The sequence below is a fragment of the Haematobia irritans genome, chromosome 4 (assembly GCF_050003625.1).
Source record: "Haematobia irritans isolate KBUSLIRL chromosome 4, ASM5000362v1, whole genome shotgun sequence".
In the NCBI taxonomy this organism is placed as follows: domain Eukaryota; kingdom Metazoa; phylum Arthropoda; class Insecta; order Diptera; family Muscidae; genus Haematobia; species Haematobia irritans.
In genome coordinates, this window is record NC_134400.1 from 64,090,323 (window position 1) to 64,104,423 (window position 14,101).

The window sequence follows — 14,101 nt, forward strand, 5'->3', positions numbered from 1 at the left end:
AATTATAAAAATTATTTATTTGACAAAATATAACAGAATTTTTTAATATACATTCAAAACATTGAATTCGGATCAAACCTAAAGAAGTGATGCAAATTCAGTACAACGGCTGTTGGAATGGAGGACTTCCGTCCTCTGACAAGCCCATGTTAAATTCATCGCTTCTTCGCCAAATTTGCACCACTTCCGGACCCAAAAAATCATTTTCATTACTTTTTTGGCGACGCTTTTTTGCTGGGCTTGTTTATTTTTTATAAAAATGGAAAATCGTAAATAGGTTTTCAAATTCTGGGGGGGCTACAATTTTTTGGGGGGTCTAAGCCCCGTCCCCAGAGGCCTTCCTACGCTTATGGTCGTGGGTTCGATTCCTGCTTCGACCGAACACCAAAAACTTTTTCAGCGGTGGAGTATCCCACCTCAGTAATGCTGGTGACATTTCTGAGGGTTTCAAAGCTTCTCTAAGTGGTTTCACTGCAATGTGGAACGCCGTTCGGACTCGGCTATAAAAAGGAGGTCCCTTGTCATTGAGCTTAACATGGAATCGGGCAGCACTCAGTGATAAGAGAGAAGTTCACCAATGTGGTACAACAATGGACTGAATAGTCTAAGTGAGCCTGATACATCGGGCTGCCACCTAACCTAACCTAACCTAAGTTTCACCGCAATGTGAAACGCCGTTCGGACTCGGCTATAAAATACCTAACCTACGCGGTATACAAGTTTGTTCAGTTGTTATTTTTCTCCATACTATTCAATCATTGGCAATTTAGCTTCTGTCGTCAAATGATTTTTTACAGAACAAATTTGTTTACAAACTTTCTGCAGTAAAAATACATATATTTCAAGTTAGACATTTGTGACACAAAAAAGTTGTACTCGAAACTCTTTAGAAGAACTTTATCCACATCTATTTGAATTTGCAGCATTTGTACTAGCACTACATAATAGCAGTACTTGCGCTGAAAGAACTTGTTTTGATGAATTAACGAATATATTAACTATAAAAAAATATATTTAATGAAATGTTTCTGTTTTACTGGATTTTATATTACAATAAGTTGACAAAAAAATCTTTTATGATATTGAACTGTTACTTTTTGTGTTGTTTTATTAAACATTTTGTGCATTAACGTTTTTATCCGACCTTTTTTGAAAAATGCGACGTTTTTCAAAATTTTCAACGTATACTAGCTACTAAAAGTTAACTGAAGCAATTAGGCAGAATATTTCTAATAGTGAACTATGTTCACATTAGTTTAGCAATGTAGCGTGTAAATTATTACTATCGTGCCTGACTGGAAGAAATCAATTTATTCATTTAACCCTGGACAGTCATCCTTCGTCAAAATGACGACGGGTAATTTCATTTTCTATTTAAAATGCATTTTAGTCCATTGGGAAATCATAAATTTAAGTTATACTATTTCAACCATTTTAATTGTTGTTTTATACTAATTAAAAACAAATTGAATAAGAAAATAAACTCAACTTTGGCTCGCAATTTTTTTTACGATGCAAATTATAGCGTCTTGAAATAAGCCGTTATCAAAATGACGAAGGATGACGTTAGTGTACAAAAAATAAGGATGACTTTCCAAGGTTAAAGAGCAAATGTTTGAAAATCATGTAGTTCTGAAGTGGTGTACCCTAAGGATCTGTCCTTGGACCTCTATTGTTTATATTCATGCCTGTTCTGGGTCGCACCGCATTGTGCACCACACCATACACTTTCTACACACCACACAGAAAGTTAGTTGTTCTGGCTCGCACGTGAGACCACTTTTTTCGGACTTCTGACAGCTGACCTTTTCTGCAATGCATTTTATTTGCAGACAGAAACTATAAACTAAACCTATTTTACTGATAATCTATACAAAATAATAACACAATTATTCTACACTGTGGAATTAAGTGTAAAACAACCACCAGAATTTTTGTTACCAGTTTAAATCGTGTTTTATGCCATATATAAGTGATTTTGCTCAAAAAAATTGCACATTATATACAAAAAGACATTAAATTTAAGAATATGTTACTTATTTTCCATAAAAATTTTCTAAATTTGCATACGATCGCCGTACAATAAGCCTACACATAACAAATGTTCGTGTACATTTTTCATTTTTATAAATCCCGGGATTCGGGATTTCAAAATATAGAATCCCGGGCTTTTCCGGGATTTTTTCGGGATCCCGAATGTTCGGGATTCTTTAAATATTTTATGTAATACCAATCTACAGCGCCAAGAAATATTGTACATTAAAGCAATATAGTTTAATCTAATTTTATTAACAAAAAATAACAAAAGAACATACGAGTTAATTAAAAACCAATTACAAATGCTATCATACTTAACGAACATTTAGTCTAACTGAACAATATGAAGAAAAGAAAAAAAAAATTATGACAAAAATAAATTAAAAACCAATTTCATATCACTATCTTATTACCATAAATGTTTATTAACCCAATTTCTCGGGAATAAAATCTATGGGCCGTTTGCACTGAATGAAGACTCCAATTTATTAATAAATAATGATAAAAGCCACCAATTAAACAAAATGGAATTAGTTTTTCGGGATCCCGAAAATCCCAGCCCTAGACACCACACAAAAATTATACATGTGTGTACCAGAACAGGCACGATTGTTTCTAGATGACTTGTTCAGTAAAATAAATGATTTTTGTTTGTCTTTTTCTTATGCTGACTATATCCAACTGTTTTTCCTGGAAAAATACCAAATCTGCATGACCTTCAGGCTAAAATGAACTTTGTCATGAAATCTCTATAGAGTTGGATGAATTCATGTTTAATGTTTCCGTCGCAATCAAGTAATTATTCCAAGTGCTAGTCGATACATAAATCATTTCATGTGATAAATGGTAGACCGTACAATCATCTGCCGAATACATTGAAGCATTTTGATCTCTCCAATAGAGGTGTGCGCGTGAGTGAAATTTCACGCACATTCACGGAGTCAAATATTTATTCACGCACGCTCATGCACGATAAATGTCGTATCCACTCACACTCACGCACATTCACGAGATGAAAAGCAGTATTCACGCACGCTCACGCACGAACTACTTTCACAGACTCACGCTCACGCACGATTCACGACAATTCCCGTGACTCACGACAAATTCACGAGACTCACGACATTTTCCAACCGGGAATGAGCAAAGGTAACAAAATTTATAAATAAAATATTGTTCGAGAGCTAAATCAATTTCATTTAACATAAGTAAGAATTAAATATTTATTTTTTAAGAATTAAATCTTTTTTTTATCGTGAGCGTGATTTTGCAGAAATTGTATTCACGCACATTCACGAACCGATTTTATTACTCACGCACGCTCACGCACGACATATTTTTTTTAGTCCCATTCACGCACATTCACGAGAGTTGCTTCTGATTTTATTCACGACTCACGTGATACACGCGTGAATCACGCGTGTCACGACAATTTCGTGTCACGCGCACACCTCTACTCTCTACTACACCTACCAAAATAACATTCTTCAATATTCTATGCCAGCTGGATGATTTAAAGATAAATGATACAAATATTGTATAATGAGTCCCTCGACTTATTTTCAATAGGATCTAAGAATATTATTAGGAGCCACCGTGGTGCAATTGTTGCCCGCCTTCATACACACAAAAAAAATGTCTTCTATTAATTGATCCAATTAATTTTTAATTGATACGTCTTCAATCACAGAAATGATAGTATCAATTAAAAAATGAATTGAAGTCAATTAATTGATAATTGATTTTTGTGATTGATATTTGTATCAATTACAAAATTTGTTGAATCAATTAAATTTTTAATTGAATATTTTTAAAACTCAATTAAAACTTTAATTGAAAAATTGTCGTGACATTTTTTTCATGGTTTAAATCCCAGTTTCGACCAAACAGAAAAAATTTGATCAGCGGTGTATTATAGCCTCTCAGTAACGCCGGTGACATTCCTGAGTGTTTCTCTAAGCGATTTCACCGCAATGTGGAACAGTACTCAGTGATAAAAAGAGAAGTGAGCCTAAAATATCGGAGCTTAGTTGGGGATCATGTGTTTTCCAGAACAGTAGAACTTCTTCTATGTATTCACAATCGACCAAATTTTGGCAAAAATGTATAGTATTCCATTACAAGCATCCTGTATTAGATTTCTAAGCTCATAGCAATTTGCTGGACACTTTCCCCTGATTGCCTTTTAACTTCGTTCCACAAATTTTCTATTGAGTGGGACGCGGTTATAAGAAAGTCGAAAAAATACACATTTGTTGTTTCTTATATGCGTTTTTTTAAGAAAAAGCAAGTATGGTCTTTTTTTATTAACTTTTTCTTATATGAGATGATCTTATATCCGTTACCTACTGTACCGGCCATTCTAATACATTGATTTTATTGTCCTGGAATCACATTTTTTGTGTACCTTGCCGTGTCATTGTCCTGCTGGAAGACCTAATGTAGTGGCATATTTTCTTCGGCATAAGGCAACATTGTTTTTTGCAAAATATCTTTGTAATCAGCTGATTTCCATGATGATGTCACCACCGTTTTGGAGGTCTTTAAAGTATATTTGGGATTGAATTGTTGATGGATAGGTCTTCTTACATGGTGTGCACCTCTATCAGAAGAAAACAAGTTTACTTTTGTTTCAATGGACTACAAAATGTTACGCCATTTTTGCTTAGGGCCTAAGTCAAAGCTTCGCAAATGGTGAGCCTTCAACCGGTACTACGGTCGTGTTCCATTATATGGTGAAAACGAAAAGTGAAAGTGCAAAAAATAATAATCGGATTTGCTTTACAAACGTAACGTAATTTGGATTATACAAATATAACATACATAGTAAAGTGGCAGTGAAAACCTTTGATTTTCGCCCGAGACACGAACTTGGCACCGGCCTTAAGGTATAATATGCCTTCATATTTCAAGTTTTAAACAAGTTTGAATTCAGCTCGTAATGATTCTTTATAGAGAAATTCGACTGTATAATAAAAAATATATAATACTCGCCGAATTTTGAACCTCATATATCAGGACTCCAGCCATCTCGGAGAATGGCCTTTTTTGAAATATCGCACTACATTGTGTATAATAGTATATGGTAAGCCAAATTAGCAAGTTGCTGCAATGGTCATTTAAATTTACTTCCTTTTATATTTTACCTGCAATGCTCGCACCGCACACCATAGAACTCGCTCTCCACCTCCTCCGGCATTACAATATGGATGGAATATTCCAACGTTAACAATATTCACGTTTCTGGTCTCCAATTTAGACTTTCTTGACTTTAAAAATTGTCGGAGACAATAAAGCGAGAGTCCTAAGCATGCCACAAAGCATAACAATATGACATTTGCAATAAAAAAACTATAGAAAGGAAAATGCTATTTATTATTATATTTTTCATAGAATTTTATTTCTACTTGCACTGTAAAGAACATCGTTCTAATGTTCCGATGGTGTTTTTCCAATATTTACAAATAATCAGAGTTGCCACGACGACCAATTCGGATAGGTACGAATAACTGAGAACAAATTAAAGATAATAGAAGTAGGAAGATGGGAAATTGGCATGCGTCACACCAAATGTTGCATTGACGGTGTTAGTTCCATATATGTGTGTAAATATAACCATAGCGATAGGCGGTAGGCGAAACATTTTTGCCGCAACGGCAAATACAATAAGCTTGACGGCGAATAGTTCCCTTTTTCACGTTTCCTAGCGTTTTTGTTGTCAATACAGCATGCTTTGACAATATTAAACAATGAAGTTGAATAAAAACATATAATGGCTTGTTATTTGTTGAGTTATTTCAAGAAAAAATAATCTACACGTGTCCAGGCAACAGCAATTCCTATCCTGCCAACATTTTTTGAATTTGGGGGCGCTTCTGAGAATCCCCACTACGTCGAAAACAATCATATACGACATCAAAAACTCGTCGGAAAAGCACCGTCACTATTGAGAAGTTGTACCACGCCAAGTTACTACGAAAAAGATTCTCATCAGTGCAATTATTACGTGCCTATTTAGATCAGTTTCGAAGGACGCCAATAAGAACCCCTGCAAACTATCAGAAAAAGTGCATTTTAAGGTAATTGTAGAAGAATCATTGTGGTCAAGTAAAACACGATTGTGTAGATGTTTATTGATTTGATTAAACATTTATAATTTCTTATAAATATACCATTTTTCGGTTTATCTCATCACATTTAACATAATTTTTTGCATTAATAAAAGAATGATGCTGAGTTTTAAGTAGCAAGTTACATATTGCAGCGTCTATCAGCCAGTTTGTTTATTTTCGATGGAGACAGCGTGCCTGGAAAAATATTTGAAAAACGATCACATTATTCTATTTGGAAAGTCGAAAATTGTTCACCATATACCTTTCACAATTTTAAGCGTAATATCTATGTTTTCAGAACTTTATTTTCGTTTTTATTTAAATAAAATATAACAAGCTGGTTGCGCTTGGCGTTTCACAAAAAATAAAATGGCTTTTCTAACAGTAGTGATGGCAAAATACTTTCATGTACATTTTGTACTTTTTGATATGCTTCCCCCATCACAGTTCGCGATGGTTGTGGTGACATTTACGAGTCTGTGGTAGCGATGAGGATGAAATGGAACTTTGAATTGCTGGCAGGGTAGTGGTGAGTTGAAAAAATTGATAAGCGATGGCAACACTATACCAGTTTTCGCCAAGGAGTTAGAATAAGTTTTAATTTAGCGACACGCCGCTAGCCATCACGGTATTCCGTCGCGGATTTTGGGCTTCCCATAAGAAATACACGTAAATAAGTGTTCGCCTACCGCCTATCGCTATGGTTATATTTACACACTATGTTTGTAATTTTTTGTTTGTTTTTCGTTTTTATTTTTTAAATGAAAAACTTAATTTTCTTAATGAAACAATGTTAGATTTTAGACAATAACAAAAAAATTACATTTCCCCCTTAATGGAAATTTATTTCCTGCTCTTAATTTCTTTTATTTGCATTTTAATGCTATATCAATACTTGTCGAATACGCGTTTGGTTCGATAAACGAAAAGTATGGACCTTAAACCGTAAATGGTTTGATGTGCTCAGTAGCCAATTGCCCATCTTCCTACGTTTATTATCTTTGGAACAAATTTAAAAACATTTTTCTCACCCTTATTAAAATGAAATAGATAAAGGCACTTCAACAAACACAACGGAAAAACAAAACACATCCCAATAAACACAAACGTTTGAAAAATGCTTAATTTGAACAATCTTTCAAATATTTTTTCAAAGGATTATGGTAATATTCTAGCTGAGAAAATCGCGTTCTCCACAAAAACAGACATTACCCTCAACGGTAAAATTCAACACATTATGTGGGTATTAACCCTGCCAGCATTTCAAAGTCCCATTTCATCCTCATCGCTACCACAGACTCGTAAATGTCACCACAACCATCGCGAACTGTCATGGGGGAAGCATATCAAAAAGTACAAAATGTACATGAAAGTTTTTTGCCATCACTACTGTTAGAAGAGCCATTTTATTTTTTGTGAATCGTCAAGCGCAACCAGCTTGTTATATTTTATTTAAATAAAAACGAAAATAAAGTTCTGAAAACATAGATATTACGCTTAAAATTGTGAAAGGTATATGGTGAACAATTTTCGACTTTCCAAATAGAATAAAGTGATCGTTTTTCAAATATTTTTCCAGGCACGCTGTATCCATCGAAAATAAACAAACTGGCTGATAGACGCTGCAATATGTAACTTGCTATTTAAAACTCAACATCATTCTTTTATTAATGCAAAACATTATGTTAAATGTGATGAGATAAACCGAAAAATTTTATATTTATAAGAAATTATAAATGTTTAATCAAATCAATAAACATCTACACAATCGTGTTTTACTTGACCACAATGATTCTTCTACAATTACCTTAAAATTCACTTTTTCTGATAGTTTGCACGGGTTCTTATTGGCGTCCTTCGAAATTGATCTAAATAGGCACCTAATAATTGCACTGATGAGAAACTTTTTCGTAGTAACTTGGCGTGGTACAACTTCTCAACAGTGACGGCGCTTTTCCGGCGAGTTTTTGATGTCGTATATGATTGTTTTCGACCTAGTGGGGATTCTCAGAAGCGCCCCCAAATTCAAAAAATGTTGGCAGGGAAGTTCGAGTTTATTTTGTGAAACGCCAGGCGCTACTAGCTTATCATAATTTATTTAAATAAAAACGCAAATGAAGTGCTGAAAACATATGTAGTTACTCTTAAATTGTGAAAGGTATATGGTGGACAATTTTCGACTTTCCAAATGGAATAAAGTGATTTTTTTTCAGACACGCTGCCTCCATCGAGAATAAACAAACGGCTGATAGACGCTGCAGCATGTGACTTGATACGTGTAAATCAACATCATTCTTTTATTAATGAAAAAAGTTTTGTTAAATGTGATGAGATAAACGGAAAAATGTTATATTTATAATACTACGTTCGCACTAGACACGAAATCTCGCTATTTAGAACCAAAATCTCTTTACAAATCTCAAGTGTTCGAATTGGCAAAATAACGAGATTTCGTAGATTTGAGGAGTTAACAGCTGTTTGTAAATATATCAATACAAACACAAACCCGTGTGTGCACACGCACACACATATTCATCTACAAATTGGGGCAGGGTTGCAAAAAGCGCATTTTTATTACTAAAACCACGGTTGTACAAGGCAGTATAGGGGATTTCGATAGAGATTTTGTTGCAATCCTCTACGAGCCAGCTGATATTTGCCTATTGCAAACCTACTGAAATCTAGGAGGATTTCGGCCAAAATCCTCGTTTACGAGGACTTCATGTCTAGTGCGAATGTAGTATAAGAACTTTTAAATGTTTAATCAAATTAATAAACATCTACACAATCGTGTTTTACTTGACCACACCCTGCCAACATTTTTTGAATTTGGGGGCGCTTCAGAGAATCCCCACTACGTCGAAAACAGTCGTATACGATATCCAAAACTCCTCGGAAAAGCGCCGTCACTATTGAGAAGTTGTACCACGCCAAGTTACTACAAAAAAGTATCGCATGAGTGCAATTATTAGGAGCCCTTCTGGATACATTTAGAAGGACCCCAATAAGAGCCCCTTCAAACAATGAGACAACGTGCATTTTAAGATAGTTGTAAAAGAATCATTGTGGTCAAGTAAAACACGATTGTTTATATGTTTATTAATTTTATGAAACATTTATAAATTCTCATAAATATAACATTTATACGGCTATCACATCACATTTAACACATTTTTATGTATTAATAAGAGATTGATGTTGAGTTACAAGTTGTAAGTTAAATGTTGTAGCGTCTATCAGCCAGTACTTTTATTCCCAATGGAGGCAGCGTGTCTGGAAAAATATTTGAAAAACTATCACTTTATTCCATTTGGAAAGTCAAAAATTGTTCACCAATTTACTTTTCACAATTTTAAGCGTAATAACTATGTTTTCTGCATGTTCTCTTGCCACCGTTCCAGAATAAACTTCACCCACAACCGGCAGATCCAAATGACAACACAACCAGACTAGTGTTTGATTATAATAAGAAGTGTTTATTTGTTTGATTGGTGAGTGAATAATTATATGTGTGTTTATTCTCTTACAAGAAAAAAAGGAGAAAAGGAAATAAATAAATATAATGTCAACACTTTGAAATTACATGAATATAATGCAAATAAAGTATTACAAAACAATCGACTCACTTATTTTTTACTTTGGCGACAAAAGAGGATAAGTAAATGGACAACAGTTCTATTTATACTAATGACATGGCTATAAATCTCAACAATAATAAATCAAAATGAAGTTGGTAGCTGGGGAAATTTTCTCCATTTCTCCGAAAAGTGACAGCGGCCTTAGTTTTTGGTAATACCAGTGTTACCCTCTCCAACATCCCCACCCCCGTGAACTGACCCGGAGGGGGAAGCTTCACCGGCATTTGCTCCAACTTCGACATCAAGTACAGCCAGCTTGGACACAGGACGACGATATTCACCTGCACTTGTACGGACAATAGCTGATCGAGCCACACCATCTCTACCACCGAACAGTTGAATTATACGCCCTCGTTTCCATTGACTTCTCGGCAGATCAACATCACACAGAAAGACTAGACAGCCCACCTTTAATGGTTGAGAAGGCAAACACCATTTTGTGCGTCGAGTCAAATCTGGTAGGTATTCACGCACCCACTGCTGCCACAAACCATTCTTCATATTCTGCAAAACTCGCCATTGTTTTCTCAAACACATCAGTCTTGGCTCGAACGGTGCTGGTGTATGAGTAGAAATAGGGCATCCAAGGATGAAGTGATTGGGTGTCAATGGCTCTGAATCCTCAGGAGAAACGGGAAGATGCGTCAGAGGCCTCGCATTTACCATATTTTCCGCCTCTATCAACAAGGATTGCAGTGTTTCCAATTTCGGCGCCTGTTCCTTCAACATTGCATATAAAGCCTTCTTCACTGATTGGACTAAGCGTTCCCAAACGCCGCCTTCACTTGGATTGCTCGGTGTATTATACAGCCATTTAATGCCAAGAGCCGTCAAACTTGAATGAAACGAGTCATTATTATCAATAAAATTGGACATACCTTGAAGTTCTTTAGCGATGCCAACGAAATTTGTTCCGTTGTCACTTCGAATCGTTACTGGAACTCCTCTTCTGTTTACAAAATTCTTTATACAAAGCAGGCATGCATCGCTGGATAGATCAGTGGCGATTTCAAGATGAACGGCTCGGATGGTAAGACAGGTAAATAGGGCTACCCATCTCTTTTCCTTTCGGCGGCGAATGGTAACGTTGACAGGACCAAAATAGTCAAGGCCTGTATATGAAAAGGGCCTAACATATGGAGTAATACGGTCCACAGGTAATGGAGCCATTTGTGGCCGTATCGGCTTAGCTCTTCGAATTTTACACATAGGACATCTCAGCTTAATTTTGTTCAAAAGTTGGCGAAGTGATGGCACCCAGAATTTTTGACGAACTTCGCTTATGACTGTGGCAACATTGATGTGACAAAAGCGAACATGGTATGATTCCACTAATATTCTTGTAAACGGATGACTTTTAGGAAGAATTATTGGTCTTCTGGCGTCCAGAGACAGAAAGGTAGCGTTTTCAATTCTTCCACACACACGTAACAGCCCATCTGAAGCAATAAACGGATTTAAAGTTTTGAGTTCACTTTTCTGTGATAAATTTCGTTTTGCAGCAAGATCTTCCACGTCATCCCCGAACGTCTGTTTTTGCACTTGCTTACAAAGATAGATTTCTGCTTCTGCTTCCTCTTCTACTGACAGCTCCCCCGTTTTACCAGCACTTTTTTCGTCTTGGAGATCAAATTATACATGTACCGAAGCACCCACGCCATACATCTTTTCAATCTGTTGTATTTGGAAAAACGATGAAAATCTGGCATAATTATTTCTACTTGCCTTGCCATCAACACTCTGTATTTCGAACGAAGTTCAATCTTGCTTGGTTCTGCACTTGAGTCCGTCCTCGTTTCACTAGGCCACTCAGCCTTACCTTTAATCAAAAAAATCTGGACCATTTTTCCACCTTCCATTAGGGTCGTAATCTTTGGTTAGATTTGCCCTTGTAGCCTCATCTGCTGGATTCCTCGTACCTGGACACCATCTCCACTGCTCCACATCACTGCCATCCAAAATCTCTGCTACTCGATTAGCCACGTATTGTTTGTACATTCTGTGGTCCGACCTGATCCACTGCAACACCGTCGTAGAATCTGTCCAAAAAACAATATTTTTAACAACTTTAACATGATTTTTTATTATTAATTCTTTAAGCCGTACTCCCATGACGGCGGCATGCAATTCCAATTTGGGGGTTGTGTGGAAACGAGTTGGGGCACAACTTGTCTTGCCCATAACAAAAGCCACTTTGATATCACTACTTACCACACGCCAATAACCCACCGCAACCATAGCATCTTCACTAGCATCCGTAAATATGTGGAGTTGTACGTCATTATTATTGTATGCTGGATTATAAAGGGTGATTCTTTTGAGGTTAGGATTTTCATGCATTAGTATTTGACAGATCACGTGGGATTTCAGACATGGTGTCAAAGAGAAAGATGCTCAGTATGCTTTGACATTTCATCATGAATAGACTTACTAACGAGCAACGCTTGCAAATCATTGAATTTTATTACCAAAATCAGTGGCAGAAAATCCGCTTTTTTATCGACAAATTTTGTTCAGCGATGAGGCTCATTTCTGGTTGAATGGCTACGTAAATAAGCAAAATTGCCGAATTTGGAGTGAAGAGCAACCAGAAGCCGTTCAAGAACTGCCCATGCATCCCGAAAAATGCACTATTTGGTGTGGTTTGTACGCTGGTGGAATCATTGGACCGTATTTTTTCAAAGATGCTGTTGGACGCAACGTTACGGTGAATGGCGATCGCTATCGTTCGATGCTAACAAACTTTTTGTTGCCAAAAATGGAAGAACTGAACTTGGTTGACATGTGGTTTCAACAAGATGGCGCTACATGCCACACAGCTCGCGATTCTATGGCCATTTTGAGGGAAAACTTCGGAGAACAATTCATCTCAAGAAATGGACCGGTAAGTTGGCCACCAAGATCATGCGATTTGACGCCTTTAGACTATTTTTTGTGGGGCTACGTCAAGTCTAAAGTCTACAGAAATAAGCCAGCAACTATTCCAGCTTTGGAAGACAACATTTCCGAAGAAATTCGGGCTATTCCGGCCGAAATGCTCGAAAAAGTTGCCCAAAATTGGACTTTCCGAATGGACCACCTAAGACGCAGCCGCGGTCAACATTTAAATGAAATTATCTTCAAAAAGTAAATGTCATGGACCAATCTAACGTTTCAAATAAAGAACCGATGAGATTTTGCAAATTTTATGCGTTTTTTTTTTTAAAAAAGTTATCAAGCTCTTAACAAATCACCCTTTAATACCTAGGCACATTGAATTTCACAATATTCGGCAACTGTGCCAACCAGAACTTCCAGCGGCCATATATTTCTGCAGGGAGCTCATCATCCCACTGTACACCGGACTTCCATAAACTTTGCATTATAATTTTTGACGTTATCGTAAAATCACTCACAAAACCAAACGGGTCGTAGATGGACATATTTAAACACAACATTTCCCGTTTGGTTGGAATTTTTTCACCTTTTAATACTCGTCCGTCCACTTTATTTAACTTTAGTTCAAAACAGAAAACATCTGTTGCAGGTACCCACTGAATACCGAGTACTCGCTCCACTCCATCATAGCACAAAGTGTTGCCACTCTTACCCGTTTGCCCATCAAGGTTACCGCACTCGTTCAGCACCTTTTTCGAGTTGGATTTTATACCATGCAATTGGAATCCCGCAACTTTATGAATTTTAATGACATCTTTTAATACTTTGATCGCCTCCTCTTCGGACTGAAAGCAGTCGACATAGTCATCCACATAATGACGATCGATGATACCATGAACGGCTCTAGGGTACAAATCCATAAATTTTCTGGCATTCAAATTTTTAACAAACTGGGCAATTGTGGGGGAACAAGTGGCACCAAATATCAAGCGCTCCATCACATATGTGTCCACTGGCAAATTCACGTCTCCATTCCTCCATAAGAATCTCTGACAGTTCTGATCCATTTTCGCCACACCAATTTGGTGAAACATTTCTTGAATGTCACCACACACAGCGATGGGGCCTTCTCTAAATTTTAAAAGAATAGTGATTAGTGGATTATTTATGTCTGGTCCTGACATTAGGGCCTTATTCAAAGAAAATTCGTTAATTTCAGCGGCAGCATCGAACACCAGTCGTATACACTGTTTATTTGGATTCTTTACTCCGAAATGTGGAATATAAAAACACGGTCGTATTGGGCTTCTTTTTCTTCTAGTGAGAGTTTTCGACAGTAACCTTTCTTGATATAATCCTGAATTTTGGCTTTATATTCCATTCCATACTCACAATTTTTTAACATTTTTTGTTCCACATTATACAGACGCCTTAATG

At 36.5% G+C, this 14,101-nt stretch overlaps 3 protein-coding genes and 3 long non-coding RNA genes across 10 annotated transcripts in view; 1 reads left to right on the plus strand and 5 right to left on the minus strand.

Annotated features, from left to right (window-relative positions):
- Positions 1–5,548, minus strand: part of Alg11 (ALG11 alpha-1,2-mannosyltransferase) — a 96,889-nt gene extending 91,341 nt beyond the window's left edge. For both annotated transcript variants that reach the window (XM_075305222.1, XM_075305221.1), the window contains exons 1-2: positions 5,449–5,548; positions 5,184–5,388 (exon numbers count right to left, since the gene is read on the minus strand). In XM_075305222.1, coding sequence (XP_075161337.1) covers positions 5,184–5,388; positions 5,449–5,462 — 219 coding nt within the window. In that variant the 5' untranslated portion in view covers positions 5,463–5,548. The remainder of the gene's footprint in view (positions 1–5,183; positions 5,389–5,448) is intronic.
- LOC142234140 (uncharacterized) lies at positions 4,289–5,177 on the minus strand. Its single transcript, XR_012721573.1, has 2 exons — positions 4,861–5,177; positions 4,289–4,749 (listed from the first exon to the last, which is right to left on the minus strand). It is a non-coding gene; the product is annotated as an uncharacterized LOC142234140 (long non-coding RNA).
- Positions 5,549–6,134: 586 nt separating the features above from the next.
- LOC142237051 (uncharacterized) lies at positions 6,135–6,663 on the minus strand. Its single transcript, XR_012722312.1, has 2 exons — positions 6,412–6,663; positions 6,135–6,344 (listed from the first exon to the last, which is right to left on the minus strand). It is a non-coding gene; the product is annotated as an uncharacterized LOC142237051 (long non-coding RNA).
- A 427-nt stretch (positions 6,664–7,090) lies between these two features.
- On the plus strand, positions 7,091–7,938 carry LOC142236910 (uncharacterized). The gene is made up of 2 exons (XR_012722255.1): positions 7,091–7,661; positions 7,729–7,938. It is a non-coding gene; the product is annotated as an uncharacterized LOC142236910 (long non-coding RNA).
- Positions 7,939–9,599: 1,661 nt separating this feature from the next.
- On the minus strand, positions 9,600–11,735 carry LOC142232921 (uncharacterized). The gene is made up of 2 exons (XM_075303639.1): positions 9,776–11,735; positions 9,600–9,671 (listed from the first exon to the last, which is right to left on the minus strand). The coding sequence occupies exon 1, from the start codon at positions 10,994–10,996 to the stop codon at positions 9,929–9,931; it is 1,068 nt and encodes a 355-aa protein (XP_075159754.1). The 5' UTR covers positions 10,997–11,735; the 3' UTR covers positions 9,600–9,671; positions 9,776–9,928.
- Positions 11,347–13,848, minus strand: LOC142232920 (uncharacterized). 4 transcript variants are annotated; one of them, XR_012721251.1, is made up of 4 exons: positions 13,025–13,848; positions 11,894–12,089; positions 11,607–11,826; positions 11,347–11,461 (listed from the first exon to the last, which is right to left on the minus strand). XR_012721251.1 is itself a non-coding variant. In XM_075303637.1 (3 exons), exons 1-3 carry the CDS (start codon positions 13,846–13,848, stop codon positions 11,755–11,757), a joined length of 987 nt encoding a protein of 328 aa, XP_075159752.1. In that variant the 3' UTR covers positions 11,347–11,754. The 4 variants fall into 4 exon arrangements, 3 of the variants coding, with proteins under 3 accessions (XP_075159752.1, XP_075159751.1, XP_075159753.1); XM_075303637.1 differs by having other exon boundaries at positions 11,347–11,826; positions 11,999–12,089; XM_075303636.1 differs by having other exon boundaries at positions 11,347–11,826.
- Positions 13,849–14,101: the final 253 nt, after the last annotated feature.